This window comes from Ranitomeya variabilis, chromosome 7 (genome assembly GCF_051348905.1).
Source record: "Ranitomeya variabilis isolate aRanVar5 chromosome 7, aRanVar5.hap1, whole genome shotgun sequence".
NCBI lineage: Eukaryota > Metazoa > Chordata > Amphibia > Anura > Dendrobatidae > Ranitomeya > Ranitomeya variabilis.
Window position 1 is genome coordinate 76,876,825 of NC_135238.1, and position 26,384 is coordinate 76,903,208.

The 26,384-nt window shown below is 43.9% G+C and overlaps 1 protein-coding gene across 2 annotated transcripts in view; it reads left to right on the forward strand.

Moving 5' to 3' along the window:
• Positions 1-26,384, forward strand: part of GSG1L (GSG1 like) — a 316,149-nt gene that overhangs the window by 72,262 nt on the left and 217,503 nt on the right. For both annotated transcript variants that reach the window (XM_077275288.1, XM_077275287.1), the window contains exon 2: positions 18,666-18,713. In XM_077275288.1, the coding sequence (XP_077131403.1) occupies positions 18,666-18,713 (48 nt within the window). The remainder of the gene's footprint in view (positions 1-18,665; positions 18,714-26,384) is intronic.

A 26,384-nucleotide genomic window follows, 5' to 3' on the forward strand; every position in this document is an offset into this window, starting at 1 on the left:
TGGGGGCAATGCTGGACACTCTGGGGCAATATGCTGGACATACTGGGGCAGATTTCTGGACACACTGTCTGGGGCAATGCTGGACACACTGGGGCAATATGCTGGACATACTGGGGCAGATTGCTGGACACACTGGGGCAATGCTGGATACACTGGGGCAATGCTGGATACACTGGGGCAGATGATTGCTGGACACACTGGGGCAATGCTGGAGACACTGAGGCAGATTGCTGGACACACTGTCTGGGGGCAATGCTGGACACTCTGGGGCAATATGCTTAACATACTGGGGCAGATTGCTGGACACACTGGGGGTAATATGCTGGAAACACTGGGGCAGATTGCTGGACACACTGTCTGGGGGCAATGCTGGACACTCTGGGGCAATATGCTTTTTGGAGTATACTGTTTTAAATGGGGGGGCGGACCTGTTACTGTGCAGAGTGACACTATATCGCCTTTTTTTCTTCATGTGGTGTAATGTAGAAGTTGTGAAAAATTAAGTAATGTGTTCTGCAAGCGGAGCTTGAGATAACTATGTTATTTCCTGCAGAAACGAGTCCTGGCTGGAAGAAATGATGGCGGTCTGTGCTGGATGAAAGATGAAGGACTTCACCTAGAGACGTCACTGGTGAGTCAGTGTTACCTATACACTGACACTATACACTGTATACTATATACAGAGGTCCTGTGTACAATGTCACCAGTGATCACTGTATTACCTATACATTATATACAGAGCTCCTGTGTATAATACCACCAGTGATCTTTGTATTACCTCTACACAGACACAGCATACTAAGTACAGATCTCCTGTGAATACTGGCACTTATGGTGATAGTATTGTGGTTTTTTGTGTTTTTTTATTATTATTATTTATCAGTATTGTAGTATTCAGTCACTATGTGGTGGTAATATGTGGTCAGGAAATGGTGTTGTGGTATTTTTCCCTTGTATGTGCTATTTGGTCACCAAGTGGTGGTAATATGTGGTCTTGACATGGTGCGGTGGTATTTGTTCCTTGTAGGTGATATTATTCAATCACTGTGGTTGTAATTTGTGGTCTGGTCATGGTGCGGTGGTATTTGTTCCTTGTATGTGATATTGGTCAAAATATACCTAAATTGTATTGCATATTTTAACAAATATTTAATAGGTTACAGTAGAGTAGGGCCCGGCCATTTTTCTGGAATAATCTGGTTCAGTTATATCATGACCCCCGTCACATGAACCCCGTCACATGACCCCCGTCACATGACCCCGTCACATGACCGGGGGGGCCCACAGTGTCTGAACAGCCCGGGGCCCTGGCTACCCTTAATCCACCCCTGCAGCTGAGGGGTGATATTAATAGGCTGGGAAGCTCCGTGTTTATTGGACCTTTCCCAGATTAAGAAGACCAGCTCACATCTGTCTGCTTTCCCCTAGCTGGTTATTAAAAATAGATGGGACCCCACATAATTTTTTTAAATTAATTATTTATTTAATAGGTTAAATAAGGCTAAATAGCCTTTAGTGGCACATGAAAGGCACAAAAGGGTGCTAGTTTATTATATGTAAGGGGCTTGTGACATTAAATATCTACAAGACATCTATCCTATTTATTCTATTTATCTATGTATTGTGAGGCAGTGACCAGTGTCACATGTGAGGGGCACTTTGTGTTCCCCCCAGGATGTGCACGAAGGCGCCATGGGAGTGCATTGCAGTCACAGGCGTTGCTGTGATTGCAATGTAGAATAAAAGGGAGTATAAGTCTTGGACAAGCTATTTGTCCATGGCAGATTTAAGAAAACCTGCTGGGATTTTAGTTATGAAATGGACTACAGGATGGTAGTGGGGCAGTCCATTTCCTCCCCCCGGCCTGGGTTTTCCATGTGGCCCATGGCCACAGACTCAAGTTAAAAGCCCTGCAGTAAAGGGGTTGGGTGTGTCAGTGTCAGTTTGGAGTTTGCAGGGTGCAGAGCTAAGGCTCTGCAGAGCTCCACCTGTGTGAGGAAACACAGGCAAGTAGAGCCAAACAGCCAGGGAAGCTGAAAAGCCTGGCACCCACAGCGAACATGGCGTTGCAGTCATCTACAGCAAGAAGTCACGGAAGTGGACTGGTGTGTTTATCAGCTGCAATCTGGAGGATATGTTTCCCAGCTGCAATCCGGAGGATATCGTGTGCTGTGCATTTTTTACAGTACAGTACTGTAAAGGAGATATCAATATTTTCATTGTAGCATCGCCTCAGTGCATATAAAGACCCTGGGTCTGAAGCCCCCCATAGTCTAAATGTGCTTACCCAATGGAGGCAGCGTGGCGCGTGTTCTGCAATAACATGACATGGGTAAGCACATTTAGACTATGGGGGACTTCAGACACAGGGTCTTTATATGCACTGAGGCGATGCTACAATGAAAATATTGATATCTACTTTACTTATGCCCAGTTGAATTAAGCACAAAGCACTTTACTATATTTTTGCCCGTTATAACTAGATAACTAGAACACTTGTGCCACTTTCTACCTGATCCTGCTGCTTTATATGTCTCTAGTACTGTTCTGTCTATATAATTTTTTGATTGATGTGATTATGTCCTTTGTACAAGTACATGTCTAATAAATCTATACCTTTTTATTAATTTGTGGGACGTAGTACTCCAATTTTTTCTGTTTAGCGATTTTTAATGGTAATCTTATTTATTTCTCTGTAGTCAATACATGGCAACAGGGTTAAGTCCTTCTTTTCTGCAAAAAACAAGGGTGCTCCAGCTGGCGAAGACGAAGGTTGAATGAAGCCTTTCTCTAAATTTCCATCTAGATATTCGTTTAGTACTTTCAGTTCTGGTTCAGAAACGTTGTAAATTTGCCCAAACGGAATGGATGCTTCAGGAAGAAATTCAATGGGACAGTCGTAAGAAGATGAGGAGGCAGTTGGTCAGCTTTCTTCTTACTGCAGACCTCACTGAACTGCTGGTACTGAGGCGGTAGTTTATCATAAATCTGATGAGAAATCTCAGATACTTAAATTTGTTTGAAAACAGATTAATTAGCATGGCAATTGTTCTTACAGCACTCAAAGGGAAAGGTAATGGTCCTCAATGCCCAGTTGATAGAATGGTTATTGATTGAAAACCAGGGAATTCCTAGAATAACTGGAAATTTTGGAGATGAAATTAGATGAAAACTAACAGCTTCATGATGATTTGGTTCAATACAGGTTTCAAGTTCAATTGTCTCATGAGTAACAGGTCCAGAAGTTAAAGATGATCCATCCACAGTTTCCATATCGGTTGGCATGGATTTAGTCCAACTTGCAATGTTATTATCAAGTATAAATTGTAAATCCATTAAATTTCCTCTTACTCCAGAATCTAACATGGCAGAGCACTGTATTTTTTGGCTAGCAATTATGACCTGTATGGGAATGACAACATGAGAGGTGGAGATTGCTCTTTGCCCTTATCCTGCATTACAGATGAGATGGTCTGCAGAACTGGATTTAGCTGTTCAGAACGGTCTAAATCGCTTGCAGTTTTGGCATTTGTGAAGGATAGGGTCCTTTTATTAGGACAGTTAATGGCAAAATGTCCAGAGACCCCACAATAGAGGCATACATTTTCTTTACTTGCCTCTCCTTCTCTACGGCAGAGAGAGGTTTTCAGATTATATCAATTTTGAAGGTTCAGGCACACTTTCCATTTCCTGTTGTGTTTTAATGCTGATTGAGTAAGGGAGTAGTTAGTTGTTTCCAAATACTTGCAGTCTTTCCTTTCTTCGTTCAATGAGTCTCTGATCAATTTGAATGCACAATTCAATAAAATCCTTTAAATGATCAGGTGCCTGGACCCTTGCAAGTTCATCCTTTTGTTAACTCTGATGATCCTCATCGGAATTCACTCCTCTTGGCAGCTAAATTCCATGTGGTGTCTGCCACCCAGCAGTGGAATTCAAAGGCATATTCAGCTACAGAATGCCACCCTTGACATAGGTTAGGCAACTTGGTTTCAGCTGTAGCACAAAGTTTGGGGTCATCAAAAACTTGATCCATAGCAGTGATGAAGGAAAGTAAGTCATTAGGGAGGTCAGAATTCTTATCCACATAAGGTGAGGCCCATGTAAGAGCCTCATCAGTCAGGAGATTAATGATGAACAGAACCTTTTTCCTGTGACTGGTGAACATAGAAGGTTGCATTTGATAATAGATATGACATTGATTAAGGAATCCACGGTAAAGATAATGATCACCAATGAAATTTGCCAGCAGTGGCATGCATGTGTTTGATTCCAGGCCTGATTTGCTCAAATCCAGATGTTGCCTCTGTAACTCAATAATTTTTTTGCTGACCCAACCTGTGTTTGCAACTTAGTAAATTTTTCTTGGTATGTGGCTCCAAAATTTGGAAATTCAGCAACTTGTTGCCTTGGTTGGGCTGCAACAGACTCCATTTTGTGCATGAGATTATTCTGTTATGGACTGACCTGGGCTAGAGTAGTGGTATTGCAACCACAAGGGGCAGCACAGGCAGGTAGCGTAGTCAGGAATAGCCAGATGTCGGTACATGGGAGCTCCGGTATAGTCTTGAATAAAGCAGCAGGTGAAAGGAGAGCTTGACTAAAGACTGGGAACTCAATAATCTCGCAAGGAAGGAAGTGCAATGCTATGCTTAAATAGGGTGTTCAATCAGGATTACAAGGTGGAGCCAATCGGGAATTGCACAGATTTCTGGGTTAGCAAGGAACTGTCCAGAGAGATGAAATGGCTCAAAAGCAAGAGCTGCCGCCTGGTGCACCAGCGCTGCTGGGCTTGAGTCCTGACACCAGATCTAAATGTAGCTCCCCCACTGCCGCAGGGCCAAGGGGTACCCGGTACCGGGCCTCTGAGTCTCTGCTCTGGGGTTGCCACGGTGGCTAGACCCGGTCCGTGACCCTGCTGAGGGGCGTACAGTAATAGATGTGGATAGATGATGGTGGTGGTGATGCCGTAGTGGTGCGGTGCAGTAAATAACGAGGACACCAGGTTGCAGTCTCTTTACCTCTTTACTGAAGATCTCTGGGTCCTCAGTCCGGAATCCGGATTACCAGGCTGCGCAAGTCCGGCCGGTCCAATGACACCTCCAGAGTTCTCTTAACAGGTGGAAATCTGCGCCTTCCTGCTAGCGCTATGTGTTGTGGTCCTTCCCTGCTGTGCTTACGGAAAGTCCCCACAACTGTTGTGTCCGTTTCTTAAGTTCCCTCACAACTCGATTAGATGATGTTCTGCTAATCCTCCGTCCCTCCCTGATGTTACGGTTAGGACGGCACCCGTATGACGGGTAGGCTCGGAGCTCTTCCGGGACCCTAGAGTCGCCCCTCTCCACAAGTTGCCCCCCAAGACTGCATAGGTGATTTAGGTGAGACAGCCCGCCTTAGACTGACTGTCCTGCCGTTGGTTTAGAGTATTGCTTGAAGCTGAATATTGTAATACTCCCTCGGCGTTCCGGCCGCCGGTTGTGCGCCTCAGTAGGATGTTGCCTCGGTCTTACAGCACGACTCCTACTGGTATTCTCCTTCTTGCTTTGATCTCGTTTCTCACTCAGCACAATCTATCTCGCTTCCAATCCCTCCTTGGGTACCGCCGCTATACTGAGCAGGCATGGTCCCGTTACGTTCGCTCAAGTTGCCAAGCCTCTGTCAGGATCCCACCCCTGACAGGGACCCTACCGAATCTTCTCCCACAACACCCTCTGCCACAAGGTGTTGCCTGGTTCCAACCCAGTCAGCTTTCTGTCTAACTTCCTGCCTGACCCCCAGTTTACCCACAATGGTGGGGAGTGGCCTAATGAATAGAACCCTTAGCTCCCCCTGGTGGCCCGGCTGTGAAATGTATTGGTGTCTGTGATACCTGGTCAGATGAACTCCTTCAGTGCCATCAGACGTACCATAGCTCCCCTTAGTGGCGGAGCCACAGTACTGCAACGACCAGGACTCTGGGGCGCTGCACTCCCCCCCGGTTAAATCCAGTACTCCTGGACTGGGAAGAAAACAACAATACAGGTTAGCAAAAAGACATACAATTTTGTTGAGTGCAATAACAATAAGCATACTTGAACAGAGCTTCCCTTTATGGGAGGTGAGGACACTTGAACGTTACAAACATGGTTAAATATCATAGCAACATGCTATAAGTAACTTTTCTTACCCAACCGGGTATTCTACTTAGTACAAAGGTTCAAACAATAGTTTAACTTTGCCTTTAAGGACGTACACTCTGAATCCACTAAAGACCTTCTTATAATCACATTATAAGGCAATTTTAACTTTTCACTCTCCTTCTTTAAATCTGCAGGACCGCCTGTCCTAACGGCACCAGACCTTCTTCCTCTCCTTTCTGTTACAGGACCGCCCCGTTCAGCCCGGGCCTACTGCCTTTTCAACTACTATACACAGTATAGAACATAACATTACTTTCAGCTTTAGATCCATGAGCCATCTCTATATGGCTCCTAAGAGGACTCACTAACTAACCCCGTACGGGTTCACTGTCTGTCCCCAGGTTTCTATCATCATTATTAAACATTTCTCACAATTAACTTGTTAAATACACATAACTTCTTCATATAAGCATCTTCATCATTTTCTTTTGTCAAGACATTATTACTTTCTGTCTTAAAGCAATATCACCCTTTAAGTGCAACAGGTGAACGTCCTCTTTAAAAGGTGACCAAGTCTCCATGAGGTAGCATATCTTCTCAAGCTACCAGTCCGTACTCAGCAAAGGCTCTGGTGCGGTAACTTCACAAAGAGTCCTTCCTTAAGCAAAACCAGTAGGGAGCACATTTAAGAAGGTGCAAACTATTTACAAAAAGTTTCTATCATGCACTGTTCATGATTGCGGCAGTTCTGGAAACTTGTGCAAAACTTGGAAAAAGCAAACAAAACAATAGGGATCCCGAGTCAACAAAGGGATCCCCTTAAGAGTTAACCCTGGACGGGTTTAGCAGCAAAAATCAGGAAACGAACAAACAGTTAAGGAACTATTTACATGTGCAGAATACTGAGACATTTACTCAAACCAATCAGGAGGCAGCACCGGCGGAGGCAACCCCTTTGGGTATTGCGAGCCGCCCAGTACTGCATAAGGGGGTCTGTCGTCCCATCTGGGGGTCTGTGTACCCACAGTCTTCAGCTCCGCAGCAGCACGGGCACCACCCACCGAGAGAGGTGCCTCCTTGGCCACGAGGGTGGTGGAGGTGACAATGCTGCATGTCGTGGTCTTGACCATAGTGCACGTGGGGGTGTCTTCGGTGGTCCTGGCAATGACCACGGGCTGACCGCAAGGGGACACCTTTGCTACAGGGGTTAGCTTCACTGGCACCCTAATCGGAGGCATCGCAGGGTTTGGCTCCTTGCGGACACTCAGGGCAAACCACCCTTTTTCCCCAAAGTGCCTGGTGTATGAGACTTCATCCCCCGGATAGAGATCCCGGCCTGGGTGGCCCTCCCTGAGGTGCGACTCAACATCCCTCCGGTTCACAAACACCTCCGCATACAGACCCGGCTCCTTGATGAAGCCCCAGCCTCCACGGAGCCTGAAGGTGGTGATGATGCCCTGCCTGCGCAGGGCCTGGTGAGCGGTGGGGTCTTTGCGGGCCCGGTCTTTGACCGCCAAGTCTTTCCGGTGGTGGGCCTCCAGCCCGGCCTGGTATTCTTCTTCCTTCTCCTTCCACTGCTGCTCTAGCTGGACCTGATATTCTTCCCAGCTTAGGGCCTGCACCATCTCTCCCTCCTGGGTCTCCACCCCAGGGAACCCCATAAGATTGGACCCGGGGTTCACCCAGCGGCACACTGTGCGCTCCGCGTGGACCTCACACAGCAGGGGAGTGGGGGCGATTGGGGCTTGCATACGGTGTTCCATGCCCGTGGCTTCCTCCCATGGTAGCAGGCGTTGGAGTTTATGGGTTCCCGGGAGAGGTGGTGCTGCTACTGGACCCACTAGCAAACCCTCGGCCAGCGGGACGGGGTCGGCGGACTCACCAGCCGATGCAGGTTCCTCCTCCGCGGCGGATTCCTCCGGCGGTGTCAGCGAGGATCTCAGCGGTCGCTCCAGTAACGGTGCAGGATCCGGCGCCTGAGGACCTTCTTCCAGCGCTGCCTGGTGCGGAGCCTGGGCCTTCATGTTCAGCTGAAAGAGCTGGTCGAGCAAGCTCTCCATCTCGACTCGCAGGAGTTCGGTGCTGTCCACGGAGAACGAGCTGCTGTGCTCATCCGGGTAGTTGGGGGAAACTTCCACTTCAACCCCACTGTCAGGTTCGGAGCTGCTGGCCATGGCGTCCTCCACGTGGGTCACTTCCTGGTCTTTTTCCCGCTCTCTCCTTCATGGGCGGTGTCGTTTTCTCGATCTCCGCCCTCCATTGAGGATCAGGAGGCGGATCTCCGCTGCTGACGGACACGTCCTCACAGTGCAGAAATATTTAGACTGGGCGGCCATTGTCTTTCGCGCTCTCCAGCTTGCCTACGCCCACTCCACACCCCTCTTCTTCTCCTGCATTCTCCTCAGTGCTGTAATGGTGGCGGATTTTGGCGGCAAGTGGCACAGCACAGTCTTTGCAATAAAGTACAGTTCTAAGCACAATAAATCACAGTTCCAAGGCACACATGACCTGATTCTTCAGGCTTAAGTAGATCCTGTTCGTGACGCCAAGTTGTAGCGCCCCCACTGCCGCAGGGCCAAGGGGTACCTGGTACCGGGCCTCTGAGTCTCTGCTCTGGGGTTGTCACGGTGGCTAGACCCGGTCCGTGACCCTGCTGAGGGGCATACAGTAATAGATGTGGATAGATGATGGTGGTGGTGATGCCGTAGTGGTGCGGTGCAGTAAATAACGAGGACACCAGGTTGCAGTCTCTTTACCTCTTTACTGAAGATCTCTGGGTCCTCAGTCCGGAATCCGGATTACCAGGCTGCGCAAGTCCGGCCGGTCCAATGACACCTCCAGAGTTCTCTTAACAGGTGGAAATCTGCGCCTTCCTGCTAGCGCTATGTGTTGTGGTCCTTCCCTGCTGTGCTTACGGAAAGTCCCCACAACTGTTGTGTCCGTTTCTTAAGTTCCCTCACAACTCGATTAGATGATGTTCTGCTAATCCTCCGTCCCTCCCTGATGTTACGGTTAGGACGGCACCCGTATGACGGGTAGGCTCGGAGCTCTTCCGGGACCCTAGAGTCGCCCCTCTCCACAAGTTGCCCCCCAAGACTGCATAGGTGATTTAGGTGAGACAGCCCGCCTTAGACTGACTGTCCTGCCGTTGGTTTAGAGTATTGCTTGAAGCTGAATATTGTAATACTCCCTCGGCGTTCTGGCCGCCGGTTGTGCGCCTCAGTAGGATGTTGCCTCGGTCTTACAGCACGACTCCTACTGGTATTCTCCTTCTTGCTTTGATCTCATTTCTCACTCAGCACAATCTATCTCGCTTCCAATCCCTCCTTGGGTACCGCCGCTATACTGAGCAGGCACGGTCCCGTTACGTTCGCTCAAGTTGCCAAGCCTCTGTCAGGATCCCACCCCTGACAGGGACCCTACCGAATCTTCTCCCACAACATCCTCTGCCACAAGGTGTTGCCTGGTTCCAACCCAGTCAGCTTTCTGTCTAACTTCCTGCCTGACCCCCAGTTTACCCACAATGGTGGGGAGTGGCCTAATGAATAGAACCCTTAGCTCCCCCTGGTGGCCCGGCTGTGAAATGTATTGGTGTCTGTGATACCTGGTCAGATGAACTCCTTCAGTGCCATCAGACGTACCATAGCTCCCCTTATTGGCGGAGCCACAGTACTGCAACGACCAGGACTCTGGGGCGCTGCATAAATCCCATTGAACACCTCTGGACAGATCTTAAAATTGCTGAAGATTGTTCCAAAATTCCAGCTGAGAGTTGTAAGAAGCTTGTTGATGGTTATAGGAAGCAACTGATTGCAGTTATTTATTCCAAAGGGTGTGCCACCAAATATTATATTGAGGGCGCCAACAATTTTGTCCGGCCCATTTTGGAGGTTTGTGTGAAATCATGTCCAATTTGCATTTTTTTCTCCTTTTTTTTCGTGTTGTTCCAATACACACAAAGAAAATACAAAGCAGAAAACGGCACAAGTTGTTTTTATTCATAATTTATCCCAAAATATTTAATCGAATATATATGTACAAGTAATAGAAATAACTCTGCAACTTACTGTGCTGTTTTCTAATTTGTATGGACTATAGCCAGTTGGTGGGAGCAACTGCTATGAGCCTATTATAGATGTGGGACTTTAGTGTTAAATAAGCCACTTTGTCTATTTTTGGAACACAAAGGAAATAAACATGTGTATAGCAAAACATGTAATTACAATAATTTTCTGGGAGAAACGCTTCATTTTCTGGATCAATTTCAAGGGTGCTAACAGTCTTGGCCATGACTGTGTGTGTATATATATATATATATATATATATATATATATATATATATATATATAATCCCCTACTTTTCCCCAGTGTATTTGCTTCCTTTAGCTGCATTGAGAGCAGAATATACTCATTTGGAGTGCAGACGGTAAGATGATAGCAGTAAAAGGCTCAGCACCTGTGCCTGCAGTTCTGATAAGCACAACACTTTGAGAGGAGGACTGGTGCTTACTAGATATTGAGATTTGCATGTCCCTTTCCATCAGCCATAAGTGATTTCTGGCTGCTGCGTCTTCTATTGATTAGCGGTACGACACAACAGGTAAAATACCAGACATGATACCAGCACTTGGGTCATTACATTAATTCCACATCGGAACCAATATCTGCTTTTTTGTAAGAGGAGAAACAGGAGGCACACTACCAATGCCTTACAAAATGACCTTCAGCGGCTACTGGTGTGCATGTTTCTGATCAAATTCCCAGAAACAGACTCCATGAGGGTGACATGAGGTTCTGACAACCTGTAGTGTGACCATTCTACTTATTTGGAATTCTCCATAGAACACCAGAATTGGCAGATCCACCATTGGTGTCCTGTTCTCTACACAGATGAGAGCAGGTTCAAAGTGAACACATGTGAAAGAGTCTGGAAACTCATGATGAACATTATGCTACATGCAAGATCATCCAGCATGACTGATTTGGCAGTGATGGCATGGCAAGGCACAGAATTGATGAAATCTTCAGAGCCATTGTCAGACCTTACACCGGTGCAGTGGGCCATGCGATCCTCCTTGTTCCAGTTCCTGAATGACAAAGGCATTGATGCTATTAACTGGACCTCACATTCCCCAGATCAAAATTAAATTGAGAACTTTTGGAACATTACGTATCAGTGCAGCCAAGTAGCATCCCAGACAGTCTTGGAGCTCATTGATGTCCTAATCCAAGACAGGGAGGAGATTCCCCCTTCTCGTTATAATATATACTGTATATAGTGGAGGCATTTCTGTGCCTTGGGGACATACATGATACTGAATAAATCAAGGTGTTTTGAAAAATGAATTTGTTTTTTTTTTCACCATTTACATATCATTAACATGTCTATCCATCCTGTAATTTTCAGCCTTCCACGACTTTTCTTTCTTGGTGTTTCAAGTTAAATTTTGAGGAATATGTATCATAACGTACATATTCTGACAGATATTTTTTCTATTAGTGTTACTTCTATAATTTTACTTTTAAACTACTGAATCTAGAAAGTATATTTTGTAGTAAATGAAATATATTCAAAAATACCTATTTGGAAGATTTCTATGTTCCTGCAATTTTTATGGCAGTGCTCTGTGCCCTAAGCTACAATCACAGATTTTTCTCTTGTGTATGGCAATATAGAGTATATTATTTTTACCAAAATATCACTGCACCATTTTGGAAAATATGTTCAGTAAAATTTGTAACATTTTTGATGACAGAAAGATTCTGCTAAAATGACAGTTCCCTACAATCAATGTTCACTCGCAGCTGTGCTGTCTGGAAAATAAGATTTGCAAGAACACTATGAAGACTCCAAGTTGAAAAATTGCTTTTACAGTCTGCGAGCCTTGAATTTGTCGAGTACTTAGTTTGTAAGGGAAGTATACATATATTCGCTTCCTCTAAGGCAAAAATATTACCAAGTACAGTGACTGTTTCGTATTCTAAGTCTGTTCGGCTGTTGGAGACAGAAGGCTTCACTCTCTCAGTGTATGTGCTCTTTCCTTGTTTGTGCAAAATAAATAAAATGTGTGTTATTGTCATGATCCGTTCCAGGATTTATTAGTGTCTGCCCTTTTTTCTGGACGGATCATGTCAAGGGTTAACTTTGCTCTGCCTCATTCTGGGTTCAGGTTTGCTATTTAGCTCCCATGAATCTTGCTGGCAGTGTCTGCTATAGTTCTGCCTTCGGCTTGTTAACCTGACCCTGCTGGTAGCTCTTGATTTGCGCTGCTGTGAACCCTGACTTGTCCTGTGTCTGTTAACCTCCTCTGTCTGCCCTTTTCCCAGTATTTCTCTGTTTGTTTGTCTGCTTGATTCTCCGGTTCTTATTTTTTTTCTTTGAAACAATTGTGCCTACTGATTCAAGGTCTTTCTGTAGCTCTCCACAGCACAGGTGGTCTTTGGCTCTTGGACAACTCTCTTGATAACTGGTTTCACTCCCCTGTCTGAACTATTGCAGAGAGCACCTGGTCGGGGCTGGTTTATTGTGAAATGATGTTCTTTTCACTTCCAGATTGTGGCCCCAACAGTGATCACTGGAACATTCAGTAGTTTAGAAATGTTTCTGTAATCAATGCCATCAGTATGTTTTGCAACAATAAGGTTACAAAGGTCTTGAGACAGCTCACTGGTTTTACCCATCATGAGATGTTTCTTGTGTGGCACCTTGTTAATGAGACACCTTTTTATAGGCCATCACTTGAACCAGCTCATATTATTTTTCACCAAGTGGCAGGATTGCTTTCTAATTACTGATAGATTTCAGTTGGTGGCTTTTTGCCCCTCTCTTTCTTCATGTGTTCAATAATTTTTCCCTGTGTCATTTCTCATTATTACACATAACTTAATTTATGGAAATCTATGGTTTGATTTCTTTGCCTGTGTGGATTGGATGGGTTGTTACTGACACCTGGTGAGAATTTCATATCAATAGCACTATTAGAAATATATTTACTTTGAAAATTGGTTACTTATTTCACCTGCTGTATTTGTTCGGAAAGAACAGGGAAAGCTCTTCTGTTTTCAGTCATTTCAGTTACTGTTTATTCGAAGGGGCACTGCTCAACCACCCTCTTTCAAGCTTGATAGAAACAAAGCCCATTATATGGCCAAACTGGAAGTAAAATCATTGGGTACACTGTAGCCAGCTAACTGCTGCCTATGGGATTAATCTCTACCCAATTTATCTCAATTTAAAATACACATTTATTGCTATTTCTCTATTTTTTTGTACACTTTTTTCCAAAATGTATGTCTTAAAATCTTGATAAAAAGTCAATTGTGTAATTTATCACAAATACTTTTTAATACTATTATGCTGCCTGCAATATTGCTTATTTTACATTAATACCGTTGCTGAAAACAGCCCAAGGGTAAATGTAATTTTTATCCAGATTCAAGAATAGTCAACACTAAATGTTTTATTTAATAGGACATGAAAAACAAATGCAGTTCAAACAATAAATATTGATATAGCTATACATATTGCAAAACATCTTCAAAAGAGCACAACCAGTCCTTATACCGATTAGATTTTTGACTGATTTTCAGTTCCACCTTATATTATGTATATTAGCATCACACTTTAAGGGTATGTGCACACGTTCAGGTTTTCTCGCGTTAGCCTAAAAGACCAATTTTCAATGCAATTTTAGGTGGTTATCTTAAAGAGATTTCACTTTTGTGAGATACAAACATTGTACCATTGATTGCTAAGACATTTTGGACTGTGTAGACTGTAAAAACCCTTGAAAGTTTTTTTTCTACCACAGGGAAAACTTTTGGCAAGCAGTTTGCTGAATACTAACAGTGCATAACATACACACTGTTATCATTTGGCTCTTCTTGTATGGTGACTACAAACATAAGATTTTCACACTTGAGGTCACGTGGGACTAGATTTTCAGCATCTTCTTTCAGTGTTCTATTGAGATGCAAATCACATGCTTGTGGTACCATGATAAACCGGCTAGCAGAAGCTGTATCCTAACATTGTGTATATTACACACCGCTAGTATTCAGCAAGCTGTAGTGCTTGCTTAAAGTTTCCTTGTAGTGGAAAACCCCTTTAATGATTTAAGTTACATAATATCCAAGGTATGAACCCAGGTTTTCTTATAGGTAACTGCTGTCAACCTGTCATAACATTCATAGCCTAAACAGACAAGTATCATGTGGTACCTGTGGGCAGTCCCGATATCCCAAGGGACTCACGCAACCTGCAGCCTTCTGGCTTGACTGACAACCTACTTTGCACTCATGGCCAAGAATATGCCATATGGAAAGTCAGTTCTAGCAGTATTCATTGTATCAAAAGTAAGAAACACTCAACTTTATCTTTGTAATATGCACGTGTCAAGCAAGCCTGTTGACAATGACAGATTCACGCCTGTGAGATATCAATCATGCCAGTAGGTGCGTCACTGTGCGTGCATGATTCCTTATCAAGAGCGGGACCACCCACCTCATTCTTCACAGGTACATAGCACTACTTTATACTATTATTTTATTCCTTCATGCTGGAAGAAGAGAAACCGGGCTGGGGGTACCTTTATTGTGTCGGGTCCGGAGCTGTCAGTGCTGTCTCCTCTGTTGTCTGGGGGAAAGTTTAGGCAACCGGACCGAGCTTTACACTGGCTGACAGGGGTCGTGGCTAAGCGTTACCAGGCGCAGCGTGTGGGAACAGGCAGAATGGGTGGGAAGGCGCAGCACGTGGCTGATGAGAGTGAGAGATCCTGCTTCAGGGACTGTTAGCAGCGGAGACGTGCACTCGTCCATGAGAGAAACCTACCGCAGAGACTCTGATGAGAAGTCCGCCTTGTTCAGGTTGGCTCCCAGACATCGAGATGCCAATCGATCTATAACGGTTAGTGCTGCACATGTGCCGCCTGACAGATACTGAGACGTGGACCAGGTACCGATTCCTGAATCCCCGGTGCATATTCGCCAAGTTTCGCTTACTCTTGACAGGACTGCGGCCTATACATTGCCGGCCACCGGAGCCTCCTTACTGAAGACTCCACGGGATGCTTCAAAGACTCAACGTTTCCAGCCAGGAATGTATCATCGCCTTCTTCAGTAACACACCGGATCCACATTGTGCCGATGGCTGTTGGCGCCATTATCTACTCCGGGACGGTTTGTCAGGAAGACGCCCGATGGATAAGTGACTTCTTTGAAAATGACCTATTTAAAGACATATTACCGTCTGATAAAGTTCTTTGGCAGTTGTTAGGGGTTGTATATGTGATGACCGCTACCCTGTAATACCATCCTCTCTGCGACCTCTGACAATATGAGTGTTACTTCTTCTCATTTGTGAAAATTGGCCATTACATTCTTTTTTTTAACTGCTGAATTGTATGGAGAGTTTCTGTCTTTCCCTTCGTTTTGTTACATTTACATTGGTACCATTCAGCTCTGGTGACTGTGAAGGTCAGGTCATCTGGCGTAGCACCCCATCACTCTCCTTCTTGGTCAAATAGGCCTTACACAGTCTGGAGGTGTGTTTGGGGTCATTGTCCTGTTGAAAAATAAATGATGGTCCAACTAAACGCAAACCGGATGGAATAGCTTGCTGCTGCAAGATGCTGTGGTAGCCATGCTGGTTCAGTATGCCTTTAATTTAGAATAAATCCCCAACAGTGTCACCAGCAAAGCACCTCCACACCATCACACCTCCTCCTCCATGCTTCACGGTGGGAACCAGGCGTGTAGAGTCCATCCATTCACCTTTTTCTGCCTCGCACAAAGACACGGTGGTTAGAACCAAAGATCTCAAATTTGGACTCATCAAACCAAAGCACAGATTTCCACTAGTCTAATGTCCATTCCTTGTGTTCTTTAGGCCAAACAAGTCTCTTCTGCTTGTTGCCTGTCCTTATCAGTGGTTTCCTAGCAGCTATTTTACCATGAAGGCCTGCTGCACAAAGTCTCCTCTTAAACAGTTGTTGTAGAGATGTGTCTGCTGCTAGAACTCTGTGTGGCATTGACCTGGTCTCTAATCTGAGCTGCTGTTAACCTGCGAGTTCGGAGGCTGGTGACTCGGATAAACTTACCCTCAGAAGCATAGGTGTCTCTTGGTCTTCCTTTCCTGGGGCGGTCCTGATGTGAGCCAGTTTCTTTGTAGCGCTTGATGGTTTTTGCCACTGCACTTGGGGACAGTTTTCCCAATTTTACAGACTGACTGACCTTCATTTTTTAAAGTAATGATGGCCACTTGTTTTTCTTTACTTAGCTGCTTTTTTCTTGCCATAATACAAATTCTAACAGTCTATTCAGTAGGACTATCAGCTGTGTATCCACCAGACTTCTGCACAACACAACTGATGGTCCCAACCCCATTTATAAGGCAAGAAATCCCACTTATTAAACCTGACTGGGCGGTGTGAATTGAAAAACATTCCCGGTGACTACCTCTTGAAGCTCATCAAGAGAATAGCAAGAGTGTGCAAAGCAGTCATCAAAGCAAAAGGTGGCTACTTTGAAGAACCTAGAATATAAGACATAATTTCAGTTGTTTCACGCTTTTTTATTAAGTATATAATTCCACATGTGTTAATTCATAGTTTTGATGCCTTCAGTGTGAATGTACAATTTTCATAGTCTGAAAATACAGGAAAATCTTTAAATGAGAAGGTGTGTCCAAACTTTTGGTCTGTACTGTATGTAGGAGCAGGAGGTGTCTTTTCCCTGTATGAGGCATCACTGAAAACGGGTAAGAGGGAGCAGCTGTGTCAGGAGTAGGGTTGAGCGAAACGGGTCGGCAATTTTCAGAAGTCGCCGACTTTTGGCAAAGTCGGGTTTCATGAAACCCGACCCGACCCCTGTGTGGGGTCGGCCATGAAGTCGGCGATCTTCTGAATCTGGAATCGGAATTCCGATACCGATTCCCGATATGTTTAAGATATCGGGAATTGGTATCGGAATTCAGATTTAAGTGTAAAATAAAGAATTAAAATAAAAAATATCGCCATACTTACCCTCTGACGGGTCCTGGTACTAACCGGGAACCTTCCTTCCTTAGAATCAGCCTTCCAGGACCTTGCGGTGACGTCGTGGTGACGTCGCGGCTTGTGATTGGTCGCGCGGCCGCCCATGTGACCGCTCGCGCGACCAATCACAAGCCGCGACGTCACCGTGACGTCACCGAAGGTCCTGGAAGGGCTGATTCTTAGGAAGGAAGGCTGCCGGAACAAAGCCGAGGGTGAGTATATTCCTATTAGGTATATACTCACCCTCGGACACGCCCTGCTTCTTTCCGGCAGCCTTCCTTCCTAAGAATCAGCCCTTCCAGGACCTTCGGTGACGTCACGGTGACGTCGCGGCTTGTGATTGGTCGCGCGAGCGGTCACATGGGCGGCCGCGCGACCAATCACAAGCCGCGTCGTCACCGCGACATCACCGCAAGGTCCTGGAAGGCTGATTCTAAGGAAGGAAGGTTCCCAGTTAGTACCAGGGCCCGTCAGAGGGTAAGTATAGCGATATTTTTTATTTTAATTCTTTATTTTACACTTAAATATGGATCCCAGGGCCTGAAGGAGAGTTTCCGCTCCTTCAGACCCTGGGAACCATTGGAAACCCAATGCAGTGCATTGGGTTTCGAGTTTCGGCCGACCCCGACCCTGACTTTTTTATAGGATCGGCCGATTTCACTTTCATTTCATTTCGTGAAACCCGACCCGATCCTATAAAAGTAAAGGTCGCTCAACCCTAGTCAGGAGTTGAAAAGGGGATGACTCATGCAGGAACAAGGGATTTTCTGTTTCTACATAGAGCAGAGAAAAAAGAAGAATTATTTCGGTAGAAAGACTAAAAGGACAATTGTAAGTACACAGTGCTGTATAATATGATAACTGTAATATATAGGGATAAAAACTTTGATGGGAGGAGGAGCAGTGCTTCTTTAAAGAGTTATGCACAAAAAAACTATATAATAATTATAGAATAACTATTTGTTTACTGTAGACCTCAAAGCACTGTAGCAATCCTGAAAACCATGAATACAAGGCATTGTGGCCCCTCCACTTATGGTTTAGAAGTGCAGATGTGCAGTTTCCATTCTATTCATTGTTTATGGGTCTGCCAAGTGCAGAACTTCTGGCAGTCAGATAGACAATGAAAGGAGTGGAAACTGAACATACGCACTTCTAAAATCATGGGAACCAGGGCTGTGGATTCGGTAAGCCAAACCTCCGACTCTGAAATTTCAATGACACCGACTCCAACTCCGACTCTGACTCCACCAAAATGGGCTCCAACTCAATGACTCCAATTCCGATTCCACAGCCCTGATGAGAACCATGACTCACGGAATTCTAGAGGGCAATCCCCAGAATAACGAGGGGGAACAGCAGACAACCAATAATCATCAAGTTATTCCCTATTCTCTGGATAAGGAGTAACTTGTTTTTCGGGGGTAATAACCTTTTGAGGTTGTATACAACTTGTAGATTGTAAACTTACGTAAAATGAATGACGCATTGACCGTTTGTTTTCTATTTATAGGTGAGAAATGTCGAAGCTTTATTGACCTTGCACCAGCATCTGAAAAAGGTAAAGAATGCATGAAACATTGTTACTATTCCGCCTTACTGTTCTCGGCTTATTCACTCTTGGCTCTATGTATAGTCTACCATGTTTTCATTTTACTCTCTTCTTTGACTGTTTTTTGCAACTTTACTCCATGATTGATCTTTACTTAACCTACATCACACTACTTTGCTTTTTCCATCAACAGAACAAATTGTTTGCAGAACAGCTTGTAGTTTTCAATGACATCTTTCATTTCACCATATAATGTGCTGAAAATGAAAAAAAATTCCAAGTGGGATGAAATTGAAAAAAGCGGCAATTTGCCATTGCTTTTTGGGTTTCGTTTTAACAACATTTACTTTGTGGCAAAAAAATGATCTGACAACTTTGTTCTACAGGTTAGCAAGGTTATGGTTATATTTATAGATTTTTTTTTATAGGAAAAGGGAACCTGACATGTCAGATAATACTAATAATCTGAATATATAGAGTAAATTTGCAAATTAATAGTGTTATGAAGGTGCTCGGCCATGGTATTGAAAGTTCGGTACCCTGTAGAAAATAAACTATATTACTCCTGGGAGCCGCCAGCTTTCAGTCATACAGCTGTTCTTGCGTGCTATCAGTCACCACCCAGTGCACAGTAAGCGGCGGCTGTCACACACACGCTAACTTCTAGCTTCCTGGTATGTATTAGTGCCAACGTATTATTTTGCTAATGTGCACGCCCATGGACTGTAGTGCCAATGTATTATTTTGCTGATGTGCATGCCCATGGACTGGAGTCTGCAGATTTTGTGGCACCTGCTGCTACGTTTGCCCTTATTATGGCATGGCGGCCCGTATACTTCCAAGCCCTAATGGTGTTAGACGCTTTTTATATTGTAAATATACATTTCTCTCATTCCCGTATAAGACCAGCGAGTGGTGAAACTTGTGCTGAGGTGCCAGGTGTCTCCATCTTCCACATTCAAATATACCAGAATCCCCATGACACAAGCTATTGAAGGCATTTCTAGGCACTCCATTATATTCTTATACCCGTTCATTATTATAACTGTTGTATTGTTCTTGTTTTCTTCTTAATTGTGACCTTCTACATAACTTATTCTATGCTGGAATATTAATCAATCTGTACAATACAACATATGGTGCCTGTACTGTGATTTCCAGTAGTCTATCCTTGATTTTGTACTATGTACTCTTTTAAGGCCCTTGTGACTGTCATCTTAGACCTCCTATGATGGTCAGCGGGATGCTGACATCTATGAAAAACAATAAATTGTCAGGTCCTGATGCCTGGAGTTTGATGTAGGGGGAGGTGGGCAGTCACAGGTCCTGCACAGGGGTCCTTCACTTTCAGTGTTTACACTGGAGAGCAAAAGTGTAGCGATGTTTTGAACTTTTCACTTTCAGGCTCCATATCTCACCTCCACCACTGCTTGGAATGTGATGATTTTATAGACAATCATCTTGGATATCTCATACATAAATTTGCATATGATTAGTTATGCAGATTCTTTGTGGTATGCACACACGCTGACTCCAACACCATTATATTGAAGTAATGTACTACATCAGTGATGGCGAATCTTTTAGAGACCGAGTACCCAAACTGCAAACCAAAACCCACTTATTTATTGCAAAATGCCAACACGGCAATTTACCCTGAAAACTGAAGTTTTAGTTTACAAAAAACAACTCATTCAGAGAGCAGGGGGGGCAGCAGAAAGTAGCCACAGATGGGAGCAGGGGTACCAGACTGCAGATATAAAGGAATACGCTCAACATCCTGGTATATACTCCCCTCATCCTAGTATATGCTCCCCCATCAGGGTATACGCTCCCCTCATCCTTTTATATGCTCTACCATCAGGGTATAAGCTCCCCTAATCCTAGTATACTCCACCATTTTGGTGTATGCTTCCCCCATCCTGGTATATGCTCCCCCATCCTGGTATATGTCCCCATCTTGATATTTTTCCCACATCCTGGTATATGTCCCCATTCTGGTTTATACCTCCCATCTTGGTATATGTTCCCCCATCCTGGTATATGCTCCCCCAATTCTTATACACAGGGGTTGGACAAAATAATGGAAACACCTGGAAACATCAACAAAAGTTAGTTTAATATGGTGTAGGTCCACCTTTTGCGGCGATTACAGCCTCAATTCTCCAAGGTATGCATTCATACAAGGTGTGAATTGTTTCCAAAGGAATTTTAGCCCATTCTGCAGTTAAAACACCCTCCAGTCTAACTTGAATCTCTAAAATCGACCATAAATGCTCAAAACTGTTGAGCTCTGGGGATTGTGGAGGCCAGATGAGATGCTAAACTTCATTAGAATGTTCCTTGTGCCATGCTTTAACAATTTTAGCTGTAGGAATTGGTGCATTATCATCCTGAAAGATGGCGTTCCCCTCCGCCATGTTTTACGGTTGGGAGAAGGCAGTCTGGATGGAATGCTTCTTTCGGCTGTCTCCAAACCTACAATCGGCCGGAGGTCAGAAATAGGGTAAACGATGATTCGTCTGAGAATATCACATGTTTCCACTGCTCGAGGGACCAGTTCTGGAGGTTTCTACACCACTCTAAATGCTTGGAAACATTTGTCATTGAGAGCAGCGGTTTTCTAATTGCAGCGCTTCCGTGGAATCCAGATTTGTGCAGCTCCCGACAAACAGTTTTCATGGAAACTGGGTTCTGTAGGTGTTCATTGAGCTCAGCAGTGATTTTCGGAGCCGTGGTCTTGCGATCCTCTCTCACAATTCGCTTTAGAGTCCGACAGTCTCTCTCAGTCAACTTTGACTTTTGGCCAGACCTATGCTTTGCTGCGGACGTTTTTCCTTCTCTTTCAAACGCAGTCATTACTTTGGAGACAGTACCTCTTGACACGCCAAGCATTCAGGCACTTTCTGTTACACTAGTGCCCGCCATACGAGCACCAACAATTTGGCCTTTTTGAAAATCCGAGAGGTCTGCCATTGGTATCAGGTTCTCATCAATGTTATTACAATTAATCAAAACAAACAGTTAATTTACATACACATATCACATAACACAAATAATCAACTACAAAACATTACCATATGTCACGGTTTGCATGCTTATCACATGTTCGAAGATTATTATGCCAAAACATTAGGTGTTTCCATTATTTTGTCCAACCCCTGTATATCCCCCATCCTGGTATATGCCCCCCATCCTGGTATATGCTCCCCCATCCTGATATATTTCCCGCATCCTAGTATATGTCCCCATCCTGGTTTATACTTCCCATCCTGGTATATGCTCCCCCATGCTGGTATATGTCCCCCATCTTGGTTTATACCTCCCATCCTGGTATATGTTCCCCCATCCTGGTATATGCTCCTCCCATCCTGGTTTATGCCTCCCATCCTAGTTTATGTTCCCCCAATCCTTATATATATCCCCCATCCTGGTATATGCTCCCCCATCCTGATATATTTCCTGCATCGTAGTATATGTCCCCATCCTGGTATATGCTCCCCCATGCTGGTATACAGTCTGTCCCCCATCTTGGTTTATACCTCCCATCCTGGTATATGTTCCCCCATCCTGGTATATGCCCCCCCCATGCTGGTATATGCCCCCCATGCTGGTATATGTTCCTCCCATCCTGGTTTATGCCTCCCACCCTAGTATATGTTCCCCCAATCCTTATATATATCCCCCATCCTGGCATATGTCCCCCATCCTGCCTACACTGTTGTTTTTCAATACATAGAAAAAAAAATACACCTACTCATACCTTTCCTCCGCTTCCCTGCAATGCATTGTCATCTTCTGAAGCCAGTAGCTGACTTCAGTGTCCAAGCGAGGGGGCTCATGGTGTCACTGCCATACAGCCAGTCACGTGCACGCTGACGTCTGATTGGCTGATTGTTCTTGTTCTGCAATACGCTTCGAGGTTTCGGACAGAAGGACACATCTCCACTTATGTTCTAGATATATACAGTGTGTGTGTGTATGTGTGTGCGTGTGTGTGCACAATGTGTGTAACATATCACCATGTGCATATTTCATACATGTACACAATGTACACATGTAATGTAATGCTTGTGTATGAGTATAGGCAAGTGGGGTCTGATGCAGTGGAGGGGGGTGCAGCCACAGGTTCTCTATAGGGACCCTTCAATAAAATATGTCAATCACAATAAGCAATGAGAAGTATTATATCATCATCACATATGTGTGTCTGGCAGATATGAGGAGAAGGCGGAAATCCTTATAGTAAAGCTTCTTTATCCTGGGAAAGATCTGGTAGTGGTAACCTTTACATCTTATTAGGAGCAATGCAGGAAACCAGATCCTATGATATACGGTAATACACATTTCATATCCGGGAGGACAGGGTCTGTCACCATTACTGTCGTGCAGAATAAGAAGTATATTGTGGAGTAGTGCATGTTATCATAAGGAATCAATAGGAAACCCTCTCTATTCTCTGCAGCCCATTCCTGTGGTTATGTCTCTCTACATGGGAACCATATGCTGCGTTACGACCTTTGCTGTATTTGGGTTATAAGCTTGTTACCTCTGGAGCTCGGTCTGTTTCCTTTTTTTAACCAGGGTTTTGAATTGCCGTCATATACAGTAAATAATGTGCATTCCACCATTTTTTCTATAGCTCTTTGTTTTCTACAATCTGTGTCTGTTATGGTTTGGAAAATGAGTGCTTAGCAACCGGTTACCATGGTCGCAGGAAGTCTCGGAATCAAAAGGATTTGATATTACTAGGTGATGGTATTTTAGATATATTTTTCTCGATGCAATATCCATGGATCTTGATTAACAAGTCTATAGGGCTTAAACTATTACTGTTACCGGCGGCATGTTTACCTAAAAATTCGGAAATAACGTTGGTTGCTGCATAATGTAAAGTTAGTGGTCTGATAAAAAATACACTTGTTATTGAAATATATAGATATATATGGATGCGATGTTACATGTAGACTGCAGCAGGAAGAATGCATGAGGGAATCTATGAATATAATGACATGTTTACAGGTAAGTCGGTTCCTTCGCTTCCATGTGCAGATTTGCAGCAGCACGACAAAGTAAATGAAAGCCAAGTGTCGGTAAGCAAAGTATAAGGCTAGTGCTATACAGAGAGGCGCACATTAAACTATCGATTATTATGCAAATAAAGACCGTTTCTATCTGACTGCGGTGACATTCTGTCACTCTTAAGTAATTCGTTCGGAACAGACAAAAGAAAACAAAAGAACGGTTCGCCATTCCAGGTTTATTATTCTGTAACAGCTCGGAAAGAGGAGAAAGGCAAAAAAAAATCTGATGAAAATATGCATTTTGCATAATAAAGAAAGTTCAGCAAGATTAACGCTTACTGCCATGAGGTGCTGAAAATGCACCACAGGAGGGCGAAATATTTGTAACAATTTGTGCTCATTATATGCATTAACGTTCTTATTACCCTTTATATATACTGTATGCAGAGCAAATATGTAGGAAGACAAGACTCAGCAAGAGATAATAGATCTGCCCAAGAGTTTCTTCTGAGAGGCCCAAGAACAGAAGGTAAAATTTATACTAAGTAGGTGTAGAGTAGCGTCTGAGGGCGATGGGATGGTGGGCGAAGAGGAGGGTAACCAAGGTTGTTAATGGAATCTGTAGATCACAATATTAGGAACTTGAGATTAATTCATTTGGGAAAAAGAAAGCTTAGGGATACATGGTTTAAAAAGTACAAATATATGAATGAACTATAGAGAGATTTTAGAAAGAAACCACCGGAGCACTAAACGGAGGAGGACATGACTTTGGAAGGGGTGGACCTTTAACTCCTGTAGTTTTGGTTGTATAGCGGGGTAGATTTTAAGCAAGAGTGATGTCGCTTTAAGATGAAAGAGCACAGTATGTCTGTGCCTGGTGTGTTACTGTGGGGAGGGTAGGGCTTATATAGAGGAGGTAACTCTGTCTCTCTCCCTCTTTCTCTCACTGGATGAATTCGAGGAAACATCTCCCGCTTTTCCACCCTCTTATAATCACTGTCCAAAAACATTTTAATTATTGCTTGGATATTGATGAATGCTTTATTGTATTTTTTTGAATTTGCCATTACATATCTTTTACCAGGTCCAATTTTATCATGGCTATAAAGAGTTAACTTTAGCATTAACCTTCTAAGCCCTAGGGAAGAGCAATCCTTCAGTCATGGTTCCCTAGAGGTTTCCCTTCACAGAGTTTTGTTCCTCTACTGAGCGCTGTAGGATGACTCATTGTGAGTCAAAGGTTTGCCAAGTTTAGTCCCCCTAATGCTTTTGCAGGGACTTCTACTTTATAAGTTTACAAGAGTGATTTATTTAAAAAAAAAGTGTCAAATGTGACTCGGAATTTATAACCCGTCACAGCTTTGCGGTTTAGTAGTCAGGTGGAAGTTGCGGACAAGTTATGTTGGACCCATTTTAAGAAATAGAGGATGTAAAACCTCATGGTGGTGAACAGGCTCGGCTTTGGTGGCCAGCCTCAAGAACGCTGTAATGGTAACATTAATTAGGGGTGGGCACAGTGGTTAAGCACAGGAGTGAGGATAATAGGGTCATTGGTGCCCTGAAAGTTTACTGGCTCTACTTGTATGGCAAACCAGTGCGTGCCGCCCCTTTATGGCTGTCTGTCCTGGTGCTGTATGTCAGACAGCTGGGGGTGTCACAGTACTTGTGAAACCCAATGTACTAGTACTTTACCTGACTCCTACTGTGATTGCTTTATTCCTGTGATTTAAATAAAGCTGTGGCCATTTTGACAACCAAAATAATGTGTTTTGTGTATTTATTCTAGTGCCTAGGTTTACTGTACTTATGGTTGTTTTAAGATGGAGTGGGGGTCTGTCCCATATCCAAAAGTCATGATCTGTTACACCTACACTTGCAATGGTCACAAGGAGGCATCCTCTACATCAAGTGGAAATAAGGTTTAGAGACAGGGATTCTTTACGCTAAGAACACTGAGACAACTGTGACACAAGATGCTGTGATGACTCATTCATTGAACAAGTTCAAAAGAACCAGATGTCTTTGTTCCTTTCTTGAAAAATCTGATATTACAATTTTTGAGTACCGGATTTCTAAACGTAGCATGCTGATACAGGTATTTATTGTGATGTGGACTCACATGTAAAGTCGGGAAGCATTTTTAGTGTTTTTAGCATCTACCTCATAGAGGTTTTAGTCAGTCTCCAGAACAGCATATTAGGATCACAGGTTAGACTTAATGTGACCTATATATTTTATATATATACACTACCGTTCAAAAGTTTAGGGTCACTTAGAAATTTCCTTATTTTTGATAGAAAAGCACAGTTTTTTCCAATGAAGCTAACATTAAATGGTTCAGAAATATACTCTATACATTGTTTATGCGGTAAATGACTACTCTAGCTCCAATCGTCTGGTTTGTAAAGCAATATCTTCATAGGTGTATAGAGGCCCATTTCCAACACCGATCACTCCAGTATTCTCATGGTATTTTGTGTTTGCTAACTGTGTAAGAAGGCTAATGGATGGTTAGAATACCCTTGAAAACCCTTGTGCAAGTATGTTAGCAGAGCTGAAAACAGTTTGGCTGATTAAGAACTTATAAACCTGACCTTCCTATGAGCTAGTTGAGAATCTGGAGCATTACATTTGTTGGTTCCAATAAACTCTC